This window comes from Bactrocera tryoni, chromosome 3 (genome assembly GCF_016617805.1).
Source record: "Bactrocera tryoni isolate S06 chromosome 3, CSIRO_BtryS06_freeze2, whole genome shotgun sequence".
Classification (NCBI taxonomy): Eukaryota; Metazoa; Arthropoda; class Insecta; order Diptera; family Tephritidae; genus Bactrocera; species Bactrocera tryoni.
This window is the reverse complement of record NC_052501.1, coordinates 60,330,251-60,353,918: the sequence shown is the minus strand read 5'-3', so window position 1 is coordinate 60,353,918 and position 23,668 is coordinate 60,330,251. Positions and strand designations below refer to the sequence as shown.

The 23,668-nt window shown below is 35.5% G+C and overlaps 1 protein-coding gene and 1 long non-coding RNA gene across 4 annotated transcripts; both read left to right on the top strand.

Annotated features, from left to right (window-relative positions):
* Positions 1–7,924: 7,924 nt before the first annotated feature.
* Positions 7,925–14,611, top strand: LOC120770718. The gene is made up of 2 exons (XM_040098298.1): positions 7,925–8,067; positions 14,330–14,611. Exons 1-2 carry the CDS (start codon positions 7,966–7,968, stop codon positions 14,609–14,611), a joined length of 384 nt encoding a protein of 127 aa, XP_039954232.1. The 5' UTR covers positions 7,925–7,965.
* Positions 14,612–16,079: 1,468 nt separating this feature from the next.
* LOC120772872 lies at positions 16,080–22,173 on the top strand. Of its 3 annotated transcripts, none has more exons than XR_005705104.1 (4): positions 16,080–16,637; positions 17,392–17,413; positions 21,310–21,429; positions 21,893–22,173. It is a non-coding gene; the product is annotated as an uncharacterized LOC120772872 (long non-coding RNA). The 3 variants fall into 3 exon arrangements; XR_005705106.1 differs by lacking the exon at positions 21,310–21,429 and adding an exon at positions 16,929–17,083; XR_005705105.1 differs by lacking the exon at positions 21,310–21,429 and having other exon boundaries at positions 16,085–16,637.
* Positions 22,174–23,668: the final 1,495 nt, after the last annotated feature.

Genomic DNA, 23,668 nt, shown 5'->3' with positions numbered 1-23,668 from the left:
TTCTTACGCCGTCAGGACCTGCCTGATGCGACTCGCCCGAGGCCGACCCACTGCACCTACCGGCGGGGGTCTTGGCGACGCTCGTTGCTGCTACAGCGGCACCAGGCGTTACCACCAGGTGAGCTCCGCTGCAAGAGAGCACGTCGTCAGCATCCTTCCTGGCGTGCTCCTCAAGCAGCGAACACTCCTCTGGCGTAAGAGCGTCGAGGAAGCTAAACTTCCGCCTAGCCCCTCGACCCCCCTTACCTTCCGCTGCCCGATCTCCTTTTCCGCTTCCGTTGTTCTTTATCGTTGCCCTTTGTCCGTCACGGAGTGAGCACGCAAGAGCTCTGTAGCTCTGTGAATGTCCCGTCATTCCTTTTGATGGCTAGCACTGTGTCCGTCTTCTCTTTAGCCAGAGCTTTGTGCAGCTTGGCAGCTTCTGGTGTGGAGGAGACGTTCATCGTCATCGAATCCAATGTTTGCGTTTGTTTTTGTGTTGTATTGTTGTTGTCCATCTTTTTCTCACGACCCTTGGCTCAACAGTGTGAGCTGTCGGGTCTATGATCTAGCTGGGGAACTGGAAGGTCCGCCACGCCAGAGCCCCTTGGCGCGGTAAGGCCACCGTTACTTCCCAATTCGGCCCTCCATTCGCAGAGGGAATATCTGTTAGTGTTATTATTTTGGTTATCAGTTTAACATATAAACATGCTAGTAGGAATAAACAGTAACAAGATTATTTGTTACCCATTTGTTACTTCTAGCAAATTCAATTCTTTTAAATAAAATTCAGTTTTTTTTTATTATTTCGCTTTATTTAATAATAAAATCAAAATAATCAAATATTTACTTAAACTAATAGCGAGCTCCACGTAATGCTCGTCCTCCAAGCCACCGGTGATGCGGCTAATTGAATGGTGCGTCTTTGTTATACGCATCCAAATGCTCCAAATGATTTCTGTAATATTAAACATTTTATTTCCACACACGACATTCAATTCACAATGCTTACCTTTTTCTCCTTGTTAGCTTTTTCGTTTACTCTATATAAAAGAAATTAATAACAAATAAATATATATGTATAAGAAATTATTTATAAAATATCAAATTATGAAATAACGAACTTACCTCTTTAAAATCCAAAATAAACTGAGCTTTTCGTTTTCTTCTTCTTGAAAAATTGGGCATTCGTCTCTCCTATTCCAGCAAGTTAATAATACAATATGTTTGGAATGTCGATATTTTTTCTCTATCTTACTTTCGTATTCTCCCATTCAATTAAAAATTTAAGAAAATGTAACAGTGTTAGTGAACAGCTGAAAATGTTTCAATGTGTTTGTGCAATCCGTTACCTCCGTCTTGTAGGGTATGTTCGGACCGACATTGAAAACATTTTGAAAACACATTTGTATGTTGTGGAATCTAAGTCGTTCGGACCAACAATGTGTGTTTTCGATGAGTTTTCACTGACAACCATCAAATCAGATTGCACGATAACACAAAATGCAAAAATTCCATACCGAAATATGCAAGGTCAAGAGAGCACCCATTGCAGAATTTAGTAATATATGACGGCACAAAAATAAACATGGGTTTTGGTCTGACATATTTATAGCCACAGCAAATTATTTTATGCGTGTGTTTGTTGTTGTGCCGTTGCACCAAGGAAAATTCTGCAATTTCTGCACCGTGCAAGGTTTTGCAAGAGCAATAGAATCCCCCTAATATGAGAATATCAAGTGGTAAACACAATGACTGCGACAGACTGCAGCAGCACGACAGTGAACTGAAAACGTCGTTGTTCATCTTACTACATGTACATTTTGAGAAGCAACAACAACACAATGGCCGGCATGTACACAAAACAACGCAGTTGTCCATTTTGTATGTACACAATTTCGTTGTGGCTATACTAATTCCTTTCACTTCAGTGAAATTTTAATATTTTGTTCAAAGTGAAATTTTTTATGCAAAAAATAAGTAAATAGGTAAATATTTTTGCTTTAAATTATCAATTGTTATTACAAATGATATAATAGGGCTATAATATAGCGATTTTATGCTTTTATTTGTAAAATAACTTCAAGTTTGTTAGAGCTGTGAATAATTTTACATTTTACATATTAGTGGCATCACCCTCTACCTCCTCTTTCTATCTTCCATTCTACTGTCAACTCTACTGTCGTCGTACTGTCGTTGGCAAATATAGGAGGATATTGAAGTTAGCGAGAACGACAACTGTCGGCCTGCAGTCGTGTAGTCGTGCAGCTGTCAAAATAACACTGCCCATAAGAACGTGTGTATTTTAATATTTGACAGATGTAGTTTGCAGTCTGTCGCTCTCTATGTGTTCAGCGCTTCAAGCGACAGCTGTTTTTGTGGAATGTAAACAAATATCAAGTGATAATTTAGGGCCGGCAAAGTATGTTTTCCAAAAACATCGATTAAACTAGAGCAGGCAGCGATTATAATGAGTGGAATGTAAGTTTTCAAGAAGTTTTCAGCGAAAACTGTGTTTTCGTTTGACAGATATTACATGGACGAAAACACAAGTTTTCGTGCGAAAACCAGTTTTTCCCACGAAAACATGTTTTCGTTGTCGGTCCGAACATAGTAAGAGGTAAAACTCACCAGAGATAAAGAGATGCCCAACCATGGATAACATTCACCCAACTCTCTTGTCATTAGAAATGATAGAGCAACTCACCTACCCAACTTTGACAGTCGACTGGACCGGTTAGGTTTTAACATTTTACAATTGCAAACATTAGTTTGAAATTCTACCAAAAATATATGGGAACGCAGGGATTTGCTGTCGCCGTTCTTCAGGAAAAAATGTAAAGCAATGAAAATGAAAGATAATGCGAAATTTATAGCGGGATTCTATAAACAGTCTCTAGTCTCTATTTGAGACATTGTGAGGTAAAGTCTCAATTTGTGACTAGTTACTATTCACTAAACAGTCTCTAGCGTTAGTCTCAAAATATTGCTTAAACTGTATCATAGTACACGGTTAATTGTATTTGAGCACTAATTACCAATGAAAAATAATTAAAAACATTTATAAAATTGAAAGGTAACAGATTTAAATCCCTTTATTAAAAGTTCAAAAGTCAGTTGTTATAATATACCACAAAATCATAAAATCATTATAAGTATTGGGTGTTTTAATTTAAATACCCAAAAACAAGTATTTTGTCTGATCTGGCTACAATGAAAAATGTTATAAAAAATATTAGGGTCGGCTTTAGTATACCATCCCGCGATTTCAGGGTTAAAAGTGGTATGGTTGGATAGTGCTGATGCTCCAGATTAAGAATATATATAATTATTGCCTTATAGTTTTCGAGATATTTGCATTTAAAGTTGAAAATTTTGCAAATTTAATTTTGCAATTTCTCGACTTATGGTTAGTTTTTCTTCCGTATTATGCACTTTTTATACACTTACAATTCACTACAATATTTCTACATATTTATTTAATATTAATATTTTAGATGTTTGCTTAAAATAAGCATTTTATATTTTACATAAATATTACTACACGCACAATACACACACAATTTGTGTGATTGTCGAGTAAGTAATAAAAAAAGGCCCAAAGGCATTAGAATATGTACACCTTATAGAAATATTTAGACTCAAAATGGAAACTTGAGTGACCAACTAACGAATGCGAGTCTTTATTACTAATATTGGCACGATTCCGATTACTTTGGCGGAGGGGTAAAAAAACCGAATTTCCGTATAAATATACCCCATTTAGATATGTATGCGGATAGGGGAGCTTCTCCAGAGAAGAAATATCCAAAAATAATATAAAAATAACTTTTATATTTTAAAATATTCACGATAAAAAGTTCAAAAATTTGCACTAATAACACATGGTATTTCTCTATGCTTCACTAAATTTTTTCACGTTTTTCAATCTGTATATGTAAATATGCACTCTAAACATTGAAATAAGTTCACATTTCACTTTTATTTTGGTATATTTTACCTAAATTTATTAATTTAAAAATCACTTAGTGCACTCATCGTTGAAAAGGTTAGATTGTTTACAATTATGAGGAAAACAAGCCTTGCCACATCTTAAATAGCAAATATGTAGGATTTTTAACAATTTTTCTTTGTTTGCTTTTTCACGTAATTCTTTTTTCTATATTAACTATAAAAAAATTCTTTCTACATATGCACATATACGTATGTGTAATATGTGATTTATGTGACTGAAGTACTTTCTGCATTGGCGGCCTTCGGCCACGCTTTAAAAAAAATAACCCTGGTCGAGCGAATACCCTGGGTGACTGAAGTACTTTCGCATAGTACTCCTTTCTGCGTTGGCGGCCTTCGGCCGCGCTTTAAAAAAATAACCCTGGTCGAGCGAATACCCGGGGTGACTAAAGTACTTTCGCGAGGTACTCCTTTCTGCGTTGGCGGCCTTCGGCCGCGCTTTTAAAAAATAACCCTGGTCGAGCGAATACCCGGGGTGACTAAAGTACTTTCGCATAGTACTCCTTTCTGCGTTAAAATAAAAAAATATATATTGAGTTTCGTTATAAAGTGGTTATATTTTTTGGTTATCTTGCACTGATATTGAAACAATATTTGAGTTTTCGTTATAAAATGGTTAAATTTTGGTTATTATATCTGTCAGCGCTTACCATTTATTTTTGATAATACGTTTTTTTGTATATTAGGTGATGTATATTGTATATGTATATAATATTATTATATAATATTACTATATAATATTGCTTATTTGTTTATTAAATTAAATAAAGAACATATCCACATGAATGAATCGAGGAATTTTTCTGGAAAAAAGGCATTTCAGCGAATTTCCTTATTATCACATGGCAGCGCTCCATTTCGTCGTAATTTTTAGCACACACATGATGTTCACTACGAGTGTAAGATGTGATTTTTAAAATAAAGATTTCTTCAGTAAAAAGACTGTTAAAAGTGTAAAATATGGATTTATTTAAAAGTTTATAGTTTAATTTAATTAATTTGAAATGAAAAATGTGAGTAAAGTGTGTTTAATGTGGTAAAATAGCTTGTTGAAATGTTCGAATTTTGGGAATTTTTGAACTTTAAGGTCGAATATCTCGTAAACTAAGCGTTTGCGGTACCTATATATTTTTTAATCAGGAGGACTTCCTCTTACCAACGGTACCTTCAAATCGCGGCGCCAAAGGAATCGGAATTGTTATTTTGTTCAATCTGGCCATAATGGAAAATGTTATAAAAAACTCTTATTTTAAGGCGCTCTCACACTGGAATAAGTTTAACATCCCTTTATTCCTGGTAACGGTTTAGTACTCAAGTTGAACAAATTGCGTTCAAACCGGGACCATTTCTACTAGAGATAAAGAGATCCCCAACTCTCCTGTCACTGGAAATGTGAGAACCGCTCACCTACCGAACTTTGACAGTTGACTGGATTGGGTAGGTTTTGACGTTTTGCAATTGGAATGACTGGAACGGCCAGATTGAAATTATACCAAAAATATATGTGAATGGAGGAATTTGTTGCCCCCGTTCAAGATCGCTAATACAAATTTAAAACAATGAAAATATTAAAAGTCCAATATATAATAATTTGCAATCGTAATAAATGTTGGGTGTTTTAATTTAAAATGCCCAAAAATTCTTATTTTATTCGGTCTGGCCATAATGGAAAATGTTATAAAAAACGCTTATTTTGAGGCGCTCTCACACTGGAATAAGTTGGGCATCCCATTATCCCTGATATCTACGCTAATTATCGGCAATTTCTCTTTTGGTGCCGCTCAGTGCGTTCACAAGATCGACACGAGTCCAGAAACTAGAGTCGAGTTATTCATCAATAATTCAAATATCCGCTATTAATATTATCAAGGTCAAATTTATTGCAGGAGTTTCCAAATATATCGGGAAGAATTAAATAGCCATAATTTTTTCCGTCATGTTTTTTTCTTTCGTCATAAAACATTCATGAATTAATTACATGTCTTGTTACAAATAAAAATATAGTCTATTATTATATTATATTACTAACTGACCGTTCAAAATGAAAATGAAGATCTTTCTATCCCCTTTTGCTGTAAAAAATGCACCTGCGAAGATTGCTATAGCTTAAATGCAACGGAAGATAACGTTTTTACTTGTTTTGATTTTTATCCACACAAGCAGTGGTTATTGCAGATGATTGCACTTTAATGTCCGTTGATTATTTACCATATGTGCCATATTTGCCATAAATTCTATGTTTTCTAATTATTGTTAAATGTACTTTGTTATTTGTTTAAGTAGGTACATATGTATATATAACCAATGAAATAATAATTCTACTATACTAACTAAATATTAAACAACAAAATTGTATTCAAATATTTTTCTTGAAATAACGTCTTCTTCGCTACATGGATCGGTGCATTGTCTTGCTCGTAAATTCAGTCATCACCAAGTAAATTACCAGAAAAATCAAGGAGTTCTTGTTCCAAATCAGTGTAGATTTCTGCATTCATATTTTTATATTTAAGGCATACATCTTTTCTTATTATTTGATGCACACGTTGTTTAGTGACATTTACTATATACCAAGTTCTGCTTTTATTTGCTTGCAACTCTTTTTGTCATTCAACTAGATTTATAGCGGGATTCTGTAACCAGTCTCTAGTCTCTATTTGAGACATTTTGAGGCAAATTCTCAATTTGAGACTAGTTACTATTCACTAAACAGTCTCTAGCGTTAGTCTCAAAATATTGAGACCTGGTAGTTAGCAGGTCACAAAACTAAAAAGAACTCTTGTCATTTTGAATATACTGAATAGAGATCATCATAGATATTAATCGATTGTCGTTTCTTTATATTTTGTAAGCAACTCAAACACGAAAAGGTTAAAAATAAATCAATTGTACATAAATTTCGTAAATATTATGAAACAAAGTCAACATATATTTTTATTTTCATTGATAATTATGTTTTTTGACTATGTTATAGAAAATTTAATATTTGTTATCGACATATTTATTTTCATTCAAGTGTAAAAACATCTCTGAATAATGAAATGTAATAGATTTTGTGACTGTCACTTACAGAATAGCAATATCATCTCAAGTCTCAAAAATTGTCTCTAACTTAAAATCTCAAATTTAGAGACTTGAGACTGTCTCAAGTTACAGAAGCGCACGGTTAAATAGAATTCTTAGTAGTGATTTAGCTACAAGTTCTGGAGCTATTTTGATAGATTAATATTTCATACATATATGTAAGTATATTTCTAGGACTAGGATATTTTTGAAATTTTCCGGTAACTAATAATGGCTCGCAAACGTAAATCAAATATTTCACGGAGCTCAGTAAGAGCTCGAGCCATGAAAATTGTTAGACAGCAAGAATCTACTTATCATGCAGAACAGCGCAGACGTAAGCAAGCAGCACGTCAGGCAGAAGTCAGAGCTAGAGAAACTTCTGCACAAGCTGATGCTCGGCGTCAGAAAAATGCTATCCGCATTGCTTCTCAGCGTGCATCAGAAACACCTGAAAAAGCTGATTTTCGCCGCCAAAAAAACGCACTGCGTATGCTCATCCAGCGGTCCACTCAAACACCTGATGAAGCAATTTCTCGACGTCGAAAGCATGCCCAGCTAATGGCTAATAAGCGTGCTTCTGAGACAGTAGATGAGAAAAATGTTCGACGACTCGCAGCCGCTCAGCGTCAAGCACAACGTCGCCAAAATGTGCTGTGCATTTGATTGACGAGTATGGTGCACAAATCGGTACTGCGACCAATGTAGCTACAACAGCTAAATTTACTTCACGAGGAATACAATCAGTATCAAAAGCTATAGCAGCACAAACCACCAACACTGTGATGCCCACTACAACAATACAGCAACAGTCACAGGGTACATCGTTGCTAAATGTAACGACTATGTCGAACGTTGTTTTCACCATAATGATGGCTACACAAGCTATACCAAGACACTAAACCTCCAATGCAGACGCCTACACAAATCGCTAGCACACCGCTTAACGATGGTGAAACCACATCGCAGAAAAGAACACCACGTAGGGGGCGAGAGTTGGCCATGCGTCAGGTGAGCAAGTAAAATTTATTAAAACTTTTTCCGTACCCCGATAATTGTGTTTTTTTATTAAAGTTGGGTGCTATTGGATATTCACGGCTAACTGTAACCTCTTTTTTTCTATATTTTTTGTTTGTAATAATATTTTGTTTTTGGGTTTTCTTTTGTTAATTTTTTATTGTTTTTTTTATAACTTTTTCTTTATAGTGTTTTTATTAAGTTTTTTTATCATTATTTCTATTTAAAATATTGGACCAATTCGTTTCTAATTCTAATGTTTGAGTTGGGTATCTACTTGGAAGTCAAAAATAACATGATTGCTTGTGAATTTTTAAGAGGTATTTTATTTGTTCATTTTGAAAAGTTTTGGAACCCCTTGGTCTGGTAGACGATCTCTAGGTTTAGAAAGACTTCTGAACAAATGTATATGGCGCTGAGAAAAATTTTTCTGCTTAAAATTATCTCTAATCCAAAAACCACAAATGTAGTAATACTATAGATGAATAGAGTTAATGAACGAAGAACTAGTAATTCTTTTTTCAAAATGGCAGTTTACCATTGTTCTTAAATATTCAAAATTATTACCAAAAGTTTTATACGTCGGTCAATACCTGAAAAATAAATATAAAATATATCTAAGAATATACATATCAAGTCCAGGGTTTTCCGAGAAATTTTCCTTTATGCCTCAGATTGATTGATTGATTGAATATGAGGAATGCACCGCGACCTTTGGTCTATTGTGCCCTCTCCTAACTCACATAGACTCACCTAGCCCCAGCGCATTGATGAAGTTCAATAGTCTTCCGGGCGTTAATGAGGCTATGCGATCCCTATCTGGAAACATTGATCCGAGGGCCTTAGTCCTGCGTCTACAGACTGCTGTGCAGTAGATCAGCAGGTGCTCCGGGGTTTCAGGCTCCAAGTCGCAGAACCGGCAGTTAACGCAGGAGGTTAGGCCCATGTTGTATAGATGCCTATTCAACTTGCAGTGGCCGGTATACCACACAGCGTTTCGAAAAACCGCGTTAAAAGTTTTGGTAGCCGATTGCATAATATATATGTATTTGAAACTTTTGCCGGATAAACTTCAAATTTTTAAATAAATTTGATACTCGTATAACCACTTAAATACGTAACTAACTATCAGCGAGTCAAAGTTGAAAACGTACATATGTATGTATGTAGCGAAATGATAGAAATGTTTGTTCTAACCCTTAATTAGGCGCATAACCACATGTCTTCTTCTTCTTTACTGGCGCAGACACCGCTTACGAGATTATAGCCGAGTTAACAACAGCGCGCCAGTCGTTTCTTCTTTTCGCTACGTGGCGCAAATTGGATATTCCAAGCGAAACCAGGTCCTTCTCTACCTGGTCCTTCCAACGTAGTGGAGATCTTCCTCTTCCTCTGTTTCCCCCGGCGGGTACTGCGTCAAATACTTTCAGAGCTGGAGTGTTTTCGTCCATTCGGACAACATGATGTAGCCAGCGTAGCCGCTGTCTTTTAATTCGCTGAACTATGTCAATGTCGTCGTATATCGAAAACTCGCAACGTCGACTCATCAGTTGTTCTCATCATCCAAGCCTCTGCACCATATAGCAGGACGAGAATTATGTGTGACTTATAGAGTTTGGTTTTTGTTCGTCGAGAGAGGACTTTACTTCTAGTAAAGGCCTGACCTGGCTGACATTGTTGGTGGTGTTTATACTGGTTCCTAAATAGACGAAATTATCTACAACAAAGTTATTACTGTCAACAGTCGTGAGAGCCAAGTCGCGAGTGCGACGACTGTTTGTTTGATGACAGGAGATATTTCGTCTTGCCCTCGTTCACTGCTAGACCGGCATACGCCAGCAGCTGTACACTCTTATAAAAGAATGTACCTGCTTGATTAAGTTGATTAAGCTCGTATCGAACGGTTCGGAGAGGTTCTTCCCGATCCTGGCGGAGCTTTTAGTGTTGCTCAACGTCAGTTTGCACAGCCGTATTAGTTTTGCGGGGATACCAAATTCAGACATCGCGGTATAAATGCAGCTCTTTTTCGTGCTCACGAAAGCAGCTTTGAAATCGACGAAGAGGTGGTGTGTGTCGATTCTAATTTCAATTGTCTTTTCCAAGATTTGGCGCATGGTGAATATCTGGTCGGTTGCTGATTTGCCAGGTCTAAAGCTACACTACTTTCGTCCGACCATATTTTACAAAGAAGCTGATGCATGCTCCTTATGAGTTCTTCGCCACCGTCTTTGAATAGCTCGTCCGGCAATCCATCGTCGCTATGTCGTTCTTCAGGCGGGTAATTGCTATTCGAACTTCCTCATGGTCGGGCAATGGAACGTCTGCTTCATCGTCATCGATTGTGGAACCGAGTTCGCCTTCTCTTGGCGTTGTACTTTCACTGCCATTCAGCAAGCTGGAGAAGTGTTCCCTCCATACTTTTAGTATGCTCTGGGCATCGGTCACAAAATCACCCTTGGGGGTTCTACAAGAGTATGCCCCGGTCTTGAAACCTTCTGTTGGCTGCCGCATTTTTTCTCGCGCTGTTCTTTTGCATTTTTCGAAAACCATTAGTTTCGGTTGCAGCTGTACGTAAGGAGCTTGAAATGCCGTCCCACAGTTCCCTTATATCGAGTTGTTGACGAGTGTCTCAGAGGGCAGGAGTGCAAGTCGAGTAGAAAATCGTTCAGCTGTCTGTTGTGATTGCTTGTGATTGTTGACGTGTGTTTTTTGCTGCACAGAGGCGGGTGCGAATCTTGGCTGCAACAAGATAGTGGTCCGAGTCGATGTTACGACCACTGGAGACGTGTGTTCCGTCTATCACAATATGATGGAATCTAGTACTACAGATAACCATATTTCGGGCCCCGGCGAAGTCGATCAGCCTCAACTCATTTGGGAATGTTTCATCGTGGAGGCTGAATTTACCGACCGCAGTGCCAAAGATACCTTCTTTGCCCACCCTGGCATTAAAGTCGCCAAGCACGATTTTGATATCGTGGCGGGAGCAGCTCTCAAAAGTGCGCTCCAAGCGCTCATAGAAGGCATCTTTGGTCATATCGTCCTTCTCTGCCGTCGGGTCGTGGGCGGAAATCAGCGATATGTTGAACAACTTCGCTTTGATGCGGATTGTGGTTAGATGTTCATCCACCGGGGTGAATGACAGTACTCGACGACGGAGTCTCTCCCCCACCACGAATCCCACACCCAATTTGCGCTCCTTTATATGGCCACTGTAGTAAATGCCACAAGGACCTACTCGTCTCAGTCCTTGTCCCGCCCATCGCATTTCTTAGACGGCGGTGATGTCAGCCTTCACTCTAACGAGGACATCAACCAGCTGGGCAGCGGCACCTTCCCAATTAAGGGACCGGACATTCGAGGTGCATGCCCTCAAATCGTAGTCCTTATTTCGTTTGCCATGGTCGTCATCAAAAGGGATGGTACTGTTTTTTTACGTGGCAGGTCCCAAACCCAGCGCACAACCCTGTGCAGGGGATGTTTCGCCTTCTCACTTTAGCTCGTCTTCAAACGGATGTTTTTAGATTACTTAGAGCTGCTTGAGCCATATGTAAAAGAATTGTTTCTGGCCACTCTCAAGTGAAGGGCGATCAGAGAACTTTCCTCATTTGCGTGAACTTCTACACATGTCTCCATCCTCCAATATCCCACTTGAAGTTGAAGAAAAAAATGTTTTACTGTGTTTAGCTTCCTCACTCCAGCGTTTGAAAGGCTACGCTACCCCCGTATCGTTTTATTTTGCTATTGCTACCACTCTGAATTTGACGGGAAGCATAGCAATAATTCTAGAAATTTTGCTGCAACCGAGTAGTAAATGAAAACCCTGTCCAGAACATCGACGCGTGCGCACATATCGCTGCTGTCTAGAGCGCTGACTCCATACGACGCACGTAGGAGCATTTGGTCTCAAAAATCGGATAAAATTATTTAAAGCGATTTTATGAATGAAAACGAATAAAAATGCATGATTGAATATAATAATGCAATATATTAAAATAAAACAAGTAAGGAAGGGCTAATTTCGGGTGCAACCGAACATTTTATGTTGAATATACTTGAGTAGGAGGTAGTGCCGACCAGATTTTATCTATTTTTGGTCATCCCACATACTACTAATATGCCACATAATCAATAAAATGTTAGCTCGGCTTCATTTAAGTACCTTACATACAATCACCAATAATATGAAGCAAGGCCAAGTGGATGTTCGAAAATCTTTGTAATAGTTACATGGAGGGAGGGTCAAGTTTTCGCCCAATTGTATCTATTTTAGCCGCAAAGATACATTGTTGTAAAAATATGTTCTGAAGTTTTCATTGAGATGACTCAAATATTGGCGGATATATCCAGCATAAAGTGACCTATAAGTTCTAAAATCTTTATATTAGATATATGGGGGCTCAGGAAAGTATTAACCCGATTCAACCCATTTTTGACAGAATAAAATACTATTGCCAGAAAAGGATTCTGTGCGAATTTCAATTCCTATTGAACACACACGTTGAACGATGTTTTCGGGGTAAAGTCAACTATTGATATAACAGTTTTGGTTGGATGTGGACAATTATTGGTCAAAAGGTGGCTTACTTTAAGGGAATTACAAAATATTATTCCGTTACATTTACTAATTCTTTATTTGTGTACTGGAAAGTGAAAGAATCAAATGGAATTTTAAATTATGTTATATGGGAAGTAGGCGTGGTTGTAGTCCGATTTCGTTCATTTTCACAGAGTAACATAGGAATATGAAAGGAATGTTACGTTCCAAATTTTGTCGAAATCGGTTGGTCCGGTTAGGAGATATGGGATTTCACCAGAAAGTGGGTGGTGTCACGCCCATTGTCCAATTTTCACACCGGCTCCGATAGAGCCCCTTATACCATCTATATACCACCCGTATATAATAATTTGGCAGGATTTCAGTACTTAATTAAAAAAAAAAATAAAGCAGTACTCATTTTATGCAAGTGACCAACCTAATTCAAAACGCCAGTTTTTCCCACGAAAACATGTTTTCGTTGTCGGTCCGAACGTAGTATAATATCAGTATTTTCGAAGATCCGGCTGGCTTTATTCCATATGATTGGTGAATGTATGTGAAGTACTTTGATGAAATCCAGTATGTGGAATGATAATAGTTAATAGATAAGATCGGGTCCATACTACCTCAACTTTCATATACTAGGTATAATGCTTTTCGTTTTCCTGACAAATGTTATGCCGAATTGTCGGTCAGTGTATGAGTTATATAGGAATTTCTTAGATTGCGATCCTCCGGTTGACGTTTTACATCTTGAGGTATTTTCTGGAAAGTTGTAAGAGTGTAAAATGTTCGGTTACACCCTAACTTAGCCCTTCCTTACTTGTTCTTTGTATGTGTGGATTTCAATTCTGCGTAATTGCTTTGAGTTTTTTATCCTTTTTCTTTTTTTATGTTTTTTACTGATTGTAAGAAGTGTTCATAATTAAAGTGCTGAACACATTGGGCGCGACAGACTGCAAACGACATCTGTCATCTGTTAGAGCTTTGAATAATTTTACATTTTACATATTAGTGGCATCACCTCTCTACCTCATCTCTCTACTGTCAACTCTACTGTCGTTGGTAAATATAAGAATATTTTGAAGTTAGCGACAGCGACAACTGACGGCCTGCAGTCGTGTAGGAGTGAACCTGTCTAAATAACTGTGTCCATAAGAACGTGTGTATTTTAATATTTGACAGATGTCGGTTGCAGCGTGTCGCGCTCTTGTCACACTTGGGGAAGATCACCAAAAACGCCACGTACAGAAGCATCCGCCGATAGGGCTAATTAATTATATTGTATAAGTTGCTCTCAGTCATGCAAAAACAAAAATAGTTTAGAGACAGGTTACATTTATTTTTATATTAAATATAACGTTCCAGTTATGTTTTCGTTTCTCAGAGTTAAGTGTATTAAAAAAACTTTATTAATTACAAAAACATACATTCAGTTTTATTTCTTTTTGACAATCCTTTCCCATTGTTTCTGGGAGGCTCTCAAGCGACCCATGCACCTAATTGGGTGGTTTATTTATTGCGCCTAGTTTAGGCTTAGTGATAGAACTCAAACTTTTTAAAGCCTGTTAATATAATTCTGAAAACTACAACATTTTGTAAAAATTCAAAAGCTGTTAAAAGACATCTTAAAATTCACTTGAGAGTATTAGAATGTACTATAATAATCCTCAAACTAAACTTTTATTTATAATTTTGCATTTACAAAAAATACAGGTTCCAGAAAAACTTAATTCTATCCCGGTGTCGTCCACAACAGCAACAGGAACTCTACCAACGGGACGTTTGCCAACATTGACACGTAATCTACATCTGACAGCAGGCAGTTCACCTAAAATAAGCATCACCGAAACGATTACAACGCGCTCGGCTGTCACCATTTCAACCGCACCGAAGCGCATGACACGCGCTACCTCTGTGGCCGAAGTGGTTGTGATAATACAAAATACTGAAATTAAACATGAGAATGTCGATGATGACTTTGTTGGTAGTAATTAAATATAATATATATGTATATTTATAATTTTTTATAATAAATATATACAAAGTAAGAATAAAAATAATAAAAGCAAAGTAATGGAAAACAGCAGCTATTTATAAGATCAATACAGTATGACAACTATTTACCCAATAGAATGTTGGAATGTTGTACGGTGAGTAGCGTAAAATTGTTTTGCTTGATTAAGTTTTACTATAATGACCTGAGTCCTTTATAAATTTTTCCCATTAGCATAAATGTTGGGAGTTTTTTGCAAAATGGTATTTAACATTTTTCTCGTTACTTCTTATTTAATTTGCCTTTATAAAATATACGCAAACAATTACAGTATTTTAGCAAGGGCGGCTAAATTTCTCTCAATAAGGACTAAATCAAGTACCCATGCTCATCGAAATCGCCTACAACTATACTATACTATAATGTATGACGTAAAATTTTATATACCAATAAATATATTTTTCTATACATGTACATATGTATAGTAATTTATTGAAATTACTAGTTTTATTTTCTTGTCACAGCTACTCTATTATAATAAATGCTGACATAGTATGTAAAAAATATTATTGCTACCTCAGCTTCATTCTGAAATTAGGACGTCTGAAAAATTCGATAGCTTAGAAATATAAATATAAATTTTATCCAACAAGCAATTTTTGTGATAAATTATTGTACAGAGTCTTGTGTCAACAACAGCGATTTCAAAAATAACGCCTGCACATTTGTGGCAAAGTAGCCAATTGCAGCAAAAGTAAGATATATCATTTTGCTTGTGTTAATCTTTCCGTGCAGCATCTGACAACTGGTGTCGTTATTTTTTTCAATAACATACGGCAACGGTTAAATGTTTTCTATTATTATCTGCTATCTCGTTCACCCTACCAACGAGCATGCGCTCTGTTTACGCGAAAATCACGCCACTTTCCAAAATGACAGTAAACCTACATACATATATAAAAAATTATACAAGTTTATTTGTTGTATTGTTTTTGCACACACACCACGTGAAATATTTTTTTATTGAAGCGCTCATACTCAGTTGAGTACAATGTCAACAAGAGTTACCAGCTATATAAAAATAATTTGCAGCTTTAAATTATGCACTGTATAGTCGTAAAGGTGTATGAAACGACATAAATTGTATTTGTTTAATATAATTTTTGGCATATATTTGCTGTAAACGCTGAAATAAAGTCTATATGTCATAAATAAGCACTTGTTGTGTTAATCTTTCGTAGTTAATTGGCATCTGAAATCGTCGCCTGGCAGCACACAACAAATATGAGTCGTTAAATCTTTTAAAAAGTGCTTAATTCAGCTGTCCATCATTTCGTACGTGCATTTTCATTGCGGTTTACACATTAAAAGTGTTTAAATTTTCTAAATATTAGTATATAGTTAATACTATACGCATAATCAATCCTCAGTTAGGTGTCATTATTAAAATAGGTGGGCTTTAACAACGTTTGCGTTATTTTATTTACTTGTGTATTTGTTCGTACGTTGGTTTTTTGGTTTTTTTTTTGTTTGCGGCGCTGGTTCGCAATGATGACGTACCCGCGAGAGCACCGGTAACAAATGTATGTAAACAACAAAAAAAAACTGCAAAGCCAACATAATCAAAGGAGAAAGTGAGCGTGCAGAAGGGAGAATTATAACAAGAACAACATTGTTTGTTGTTGTTGTCCTCATGGAGCGAGAGAGTGTATAATCAAATCAACGCTTTAAGGGGAAAGTGCGGCGATAATAGCGAAGACGGCGACTTTGTCTTCGACACTTCATACGAAAACAGCAAATAAACTGATTCAGAAGTAAAACTAACGTGGCCGAGAGTGTTCACTGTTTACATCGCTGCAAATAAGATTTTAAAGAAAAAAAAAATAAAACAATAAATAAAACGGGTGTGCACCAAATATTCTATTTTTTATTTTTGTGAATATAGTAAATTAAATATTTTATTTATCGTTTAATTCAAGTATAATCTAACGCAATAAATTAGAACGTGTGTATGTGTGTGATTGTCGAGTAAGTAATAAAAAGCCCAATGGCATTGAAATGAGCATGCCCTATAGAAATATTTAGATTAAAAAATGAAATGTGGTGTGACCAACTGACAAATGCGAGTTTTTACGAGTTTTCTGTTAATATTTAATTAAATGTTGTCTACACGACCGCTATCGTGTTCATTTTTAAAAATAAAATAAATAGTGTGTTTAAATGTCATTGCTGCGAAACAAAGTTGTGTGTAGGTGTGTGTACAAAAGTGCATTAAAATAATATAAATGCAAGTCAAATTTGAAAATTTCTATATTTCAGCGAATATTGAAAATTTTTACATGAAATATGTGTGATTTTACATAATGGTGCAGTTTTTCTTTTAATATGGTTAGAGCGTGTGTGTACGCCGAACGTGTGAAAAAAAACTATGTATGATGGGCTCTTTAACAACGCAACGAAATCGGTTACGAAAAGTCGATTGTTGGTTTAATAATTTTATTTTACATATGTATATGTTTTAACTTTTATATTAGTTGTTTTTTTTATTCAGGTAAAATGCATTGTTGTCTATATTAAAAATTTCCCCTTTGCTTTATTTTTTCTGCCGCATTGTTCTATCTACAATAACTGAAAACCAACACAAATTACTTTTTCGCCGCAACAACACATTGATTATAAAAATTAACAAACACAACGAATGCGGGACGGCAAAAACAACGATACGCATGCATGAATTTACGCTGCTCTGCAATGTCACGCTAACAAAACAACGCATTTACAGCAGTTAATGCCAGTTAGGACAGGTAAATTTGCAAATAAACTAACGTTTGTAATAGTATTTGTGTATTTCCAAATTTTTTTATGAATCGTCTTGATAAATAATAGCAAAATAGATTACTATTTAAAATTTTACATTGTACTACAGTATATGACAAATTTTGTATTTGCAGTTGTCTAATAGAATGTAAAAGTAGTATAGTCGTTTTTAGCGCGTTTTATATTTTCGTGGGTTGTACGGTTTTCTAATAAATTACAATGGAATATTTGCACTTCTGTTAATTAAACAAATTCTTAACAAGAAAAAAAGGGGAACTTCGTTTGCATCGAAGTTTTAATAACCATCTCAAATAGAAAATTATACCCTAGTATGCCAGTAAATAAACAGAGGTACGCATGTGAGCAACGTACTCCTATTTTTCCCCCCTTTTTTCTTATTTTATGTTATTTCGCCGCTTTTATGAAACAATAAATCGTGGTGAGGCGACAGGCCTTCATATGCTTTTTAGTTCCTTCACTCATTATTTTGGTTATTTAAAATGCGAATTTTTGTTTGTTTGCGGATTACAAACATATGTAAGTATGTACATGTGAATGCATGAGAGTGCAGACAAGCAGCCCATTTAGCTTTATGTGCAATATGTGTATGTACGTAAGTCAAAAGTCAATTATCCTCGCTTTCAACAAATACAAAATATTAAACATCTATGTATGTGTGTATGTTGCATACACTCTATGTATTTATTTACGTTGTGTTTGAGTTTGGTGCGGAAGCGAAAGCTTCAAAAACGATTAAAAATGTACACATCACAAGCGAATTTTTTGCAGAGAACATTTGTATATACATATATACTATATATACTTTTTTTTGTTTATCATAATTTTTCCATATTATGTGCTGAAGTATAGTATAAGAAAAATAATCTAAAAATGGCAAAAGTATGGAGGAACAATTAATGTATTGCAGGAACGTTGAAATAACCTTGACCATTTTAAATATAAAGCTTTGTTAGCGTTAGGTTGTTTACATTTATCGATAGCGCTTCAATTGCTGTCAAGTGATAGATACATATGTACATTATGTACATACATACATATGTATGTGTTTGTTTACATTTTAATGGACACTTTGTACGAGAATTCGACTTTCATTTTGTGTGCATATGCAACCGGTAATATCAAAGGTCATCGCATCGCCGTTTTTTTTACGTATAAAAATATGGGTTTTATTTTATAAATGCATATTTGTTTGGATAAATATGTGTGTGTGCCAGCACAGCTGTGTTGTCAAAGTCGGTTTAATTCGTCTGCTCTGTTTTCAATCCAAACATGTTTATATAGTCAAATTACATACATGTTCAACTTTCTCTGCACTTAATTGTTTACTTTTTTTTCGTAAGTTTGCTGATGTTGTAAGATCACAGTGGTTATTAAAAATTTGTATTCGCTGAAAATTACGATTATTTTACTGACGATAATTTACTTTTTAATGGCGCAATAACAAATCGGCGAGCGATATAAATACATATGTATGTATGTATATGTATGTATGTATATAATTGCATGTTTGTAGGCAGCTCTACATCAGTTATTAAAAATGATTGCAGTTCTGTTAGCATTGAAATTTCACATGCTAGAACATTTTTTCTGTTACCTTTGGAATACATACATACATATGTATATTGAATTTATAAGATCAGATTTGTTGAGTAAGATTATTTTCGGTACGGACAAAACTCATTGGACCAACTCTTGGACTGGAAAATAAATTTGGTTTAAATTCATATATTATTGGGTACCCATTATTTTTAATGATTACAGCACATTTTATAGCCATAAATGAAATTAAATGACTAATATGTGTGCCATTTATTCCATTACAGGCTCGTTTCAAGGTATCAAATAGCTTGTTTTTATTACCGTGGACCTGTTAATCTACCTGTCGCCATAAGTTTTCTCATAACATAAACTTGTTTTTCTAAAAGCCAATCTTTCACAACTTTAACGTGTGTTTGGAGTCATTATCGTGTTGAAACTGCCAATCAGGCGGCATTTTTTGGATAGGGTGGGGTAACATTTGGGTTCGCAGTATCGTTTTATATTGGCACCTATCCTTTTTCCCTTCTATTCTGTAATTAGGTTCTACTCTGTGACAAGAAAAGCACCCCCACACCATTATATTACCTCCATCATGCTTTACTGTACCCTTCCGATATTGGCGGTATAAACGCTCTCCTGTTGCTCTTCGTACACAATCCATTCCATCTGAGGTCTGCAAAATAAATTTGGAGTGATCTGAAAACAATACTCACTTCACTTCACAATGTGCTAATTGATTTTTTTTTTAAATATATGTTTTTTGCGCAGCACGGGGTCTAAATAGGCCATTATCAAAGGTGCGTCGTTGTACTGTGTTGTCCCGCGTACTCACCCGTAGTTTTAAGCTGTCTACAACGTAGTTTTCTAACATCTTTGTATCCTTTTTAAACTCCTGCTTATTCTCAAGTCACCCTTTACCGAAGTGATTCTAGGACACCCTCCAATCTTAAGTTTTTAAGGGTTCCATCAGCTTTGTTCTTGTGTAAAATAACAGAAATAGTTCCCCAGAGAATATTTATTGCAAAGCTCCTTTGCCGCATACCTTTTGTGAATTCGCTTAGAATTATTAATTTGAGTTCAGTTGAATGTGTTTTGTCAACCATTTTTATCTAACACGATTTTTAGTAGTTTTATACGGAAAATGTTTATATATTTCACAACACACTCGTTCTCATTAAAGCAAACCATGACGGAACATGTGTGAGACTCGAGTTAGTCCAATGAATTTTGACCGACCTGTACATTCGTTTGTAGAGAGTAGAGACGTGAATGATATTACAACCAGCAGAGAGGATTTGGTAACAACGATCTGACGAACTTAGCTATTAAGAGCCTAAGAAAGTTCTATGAAGACACCCAAACAGCACTTATAAAATTCCCTGTTGAGGATGCCAGAAAATAGCTTCAGTCCAAGAAATTGAAAGAATACAGATATATACAGGCTATGAACTGCACCAATAAGCCAAAATGCTAGTTTTGCTTTAAAGAAGGCTCTTGTGAAACTGATCACTTCACTGGGAGCAGCAGATACCCGATATACAAGAAAGAGGCACAAACCCTAACCTTTCAAAATGTGAATGAATAACTTTTTATCCCTTTTTTTGCTGTTAGAAATTCAAATGTCATGGTATTATAGCTTTGGTGCATCTGAAGTTAGCGTTTTGATTTTCATTCCAGACAAGCAGTAGTTTTTTTTTGCAAATGATTGCATTCTAACGGCTGTTGATTATTTATGTCAATGATTATTATAAATTCTGTTTTGTAAAGTTTTACTTTGGGTACATTCATTTAACACTTACATATGTACGTATGTACAATGAATGTATTGGCAGTTTATTAGGCTTAATAAATTAGTTAATCAATTTACAAGCCTGCACTAAAAAGTTTGGAAATATTTTTAGTCGTACTGGTTATTTTTACTATATATTACTGAAATAAATGTACATAAGGCCTATCAATTTATCATTTTCTGCTCCAAAGATATGTATGTAGATTTGTACAATCGACCCTCAATGCAACACAGCCCGTTTCTATTCTCTAATAACTGTATACATTTTTATGTGCTTACATAAATCTTGTTTTTAATTCTTAATACATATCTGCAATATACATATGTATATACATATGTATGTATGTGGATGTATGTACATATGTACTATATGAGCATACATTTGTATTCTATTCACTAAAAATTGGTATTAGATAAATTCAGGGTTGCCAATAATGCATTAAAAAATCATTTTATTAAAATTCAACATTTTTTTTCTAATCCCAAATATTGGATTGAAAAAAATTAAAAATAAATTTTAAATTCCAAATACAGGATTAAAAAAAATTTATCCCAGCTACCAAAATTCATGGTTTTTTAGCCGCAGATGATTGGTCGTCCATTGGATGGATAGTTTGTGATTAGTTGAAAACTCCACAAAAATTCGGAGTGTATGTAAGTATATAGAAGCCAGTTTGGATCTTATTCAGATTACATTAGCATAAGCTGCATACATTTCAGTGCAACTGTTTGAAAATTAAATGTATTCACACATGCATTCGTGTTTTTTATAGAGAAATCTATTTTTCATGCCGGTCGTTAGTCGGCTTTCCTTTCTAGAACATATGTACATATAATAAAAAAAGCTGCATAAATATACCTACAGTATGTACATATATATATTTACATAAATTTTATATGTATATAACTATACGCTGTTGCATGCTGCATTGTACCACAATTTGCACGCATGTACCACATCTGTAAATACATAAGTATGTACATACTTACATATACATATATACCCCAATTCGTTTTGGCTCTCTCATTTTATATTTCTCTCTGCTCGGCTCTTACCACATTTTTTAATGCTGTTTTTGCTTTTATTCGTTTCATATTCGTCATTGTGTCTTTAAAGGGGTGTGTGCTGCGGCGAAGTAGCTCCGAAGCATCAACAATTGCAACCGTGCAGGGGAATTCTGCAGCGTAGCAGTGTTGTACAACATTTCTCCTCAATCTCATACGATTTTCAGCGTGTATAATAGCGTGGTTTTCCTGCCATTGCCATCGACGATACATGAGTTTTGTGTATGTCGAATTGTTGGTTTGTTCGTTTGCCTAGAGCCCAATTACACGAGCAAACTTTTGTTGCGGCAACTCTTGGTTTATAGGCGAGGGGGCGACGAGGAGAGGGGAATCGCTCCGAGTTTCCAGTGTTCAGCAACTCGCTTTGTGTTCTTATTCGTAACAGTTCGCTGCGACGTTTTTCGGCATTCGTGTTCTTTCTTTCGTAGTACATAGTTGCATTTGCGTATCTTTTTTTGAAATCAATATTTTGAATATATTTAAAAATTTAATTTCATCTTTTGGTAATTAATTTGCAAATATGTATATAAATATACATAATATAATATAAATATTTTAGAAAATGGAGTATGATGAAAAAATCGAATTAATTAAAGATATTGTGAAATGTATGGAGGAAGCCATACAAATTGATTCAGACGATAGTAAAAAGGGTGATATATCTTTGTTTTAATAAATAAAATGTATTTCTTAATTGACAGAGCTGATTAATATATGTGATAGAGTGGCCCAAATACCTATAAGGAAAAAGAAACGACAATGGGTTAAAGTAAAGAGTAGACAATAAGTTAAAATAAAATGAAATAGAATGAGAAAAAAAACTCGAGCAGAGTTGCGCAACACAAGTTGCTCGTGTGAAGGTAATGGGCGACAGCAAAAGAGAATCGCCCGAGAATTAGCAACTAAAGTTGCCTCATGTAATCGCGAACCTAGTATTCGACACAATTTGTTTTGTTGCTTGTAGCGCACACAGTCTGGGTTTTCTTTCGTTTCATTGCAAGTATGTGAGCAAAAAATAATTACTTGCCGTATTTTAGGCGAACAGGCGCGCGGTCAGGCAGGTAGACGACGCTGTTCGCCGGTTTTTGATGTTTTCACTACTAGTTGGCGTAGTGAATAACTAATTTCTATTCTATTATAAGTGTTATAATGCTGTCGTCATTGCTAGATCGCAACAGCGTGAACAGGCCTCCAAATCTTCGGTAAGGCGCTATCATTTTCTAGCGTTGAATTTAAACTAACTTATTTTTAGATTTTGTTCTCATTTTGCTCTGAGATAATTTTCATTTGAATGACACGTAAGTCGTCCTGAGTGTATATATTTGGTTATTTTTGTTATTATACTCTAAAATATATGTATGTATGTATCTTTACAAAATTTGGATAAGTCAGCGCTACAATATACGAAGAAATTGTTCAGATCGGAGCACTATAGCATATAGCTGCCGAACAAAGTGAACGCACAAAATCAAATTGTTGTATGTGAATTTTTTTTTATTCGACAAGATATTTTTATAAATTTTGACCTAGATTATTGCCTTAGACAACTCTACAAATTGTTCAGACCGGACTGCTATAGCATATATGTATGTACATACTTGTACTTGCCATATAAACTGTCAACTCGGCACCATACCTCGAAATTACATGAAGTATAACCAATTACGGAAACTTTTTCATTCCTCAAGGGTATTTTGGCTATCAAAGTTAAGGTTTTCTCTTATTTTTTTTATTTTTTTTTTTTTGATAATGTTCGTGCTCTCGCAATAAGTTTTCTATAAACTTTTTTAATGCCCTGATATATGCCCGTACATACACACATACATAC

Coding starts and splice junctions, on each gene's coding strand:
- LOC120770718 (XM_040098298.1), top strand. CDS start 7,966: ATGCAGACGCCTACACAAATCGCTAGCACACCGCTTAACGATGGTGAA. Junction 8,068..14,329: donor GAGAGTTGGCCATGCGTCAG/GTGAGCAAGTAA, acceptor CAAAAAATACAG/GTTCCAGAAAAACTTAATTC.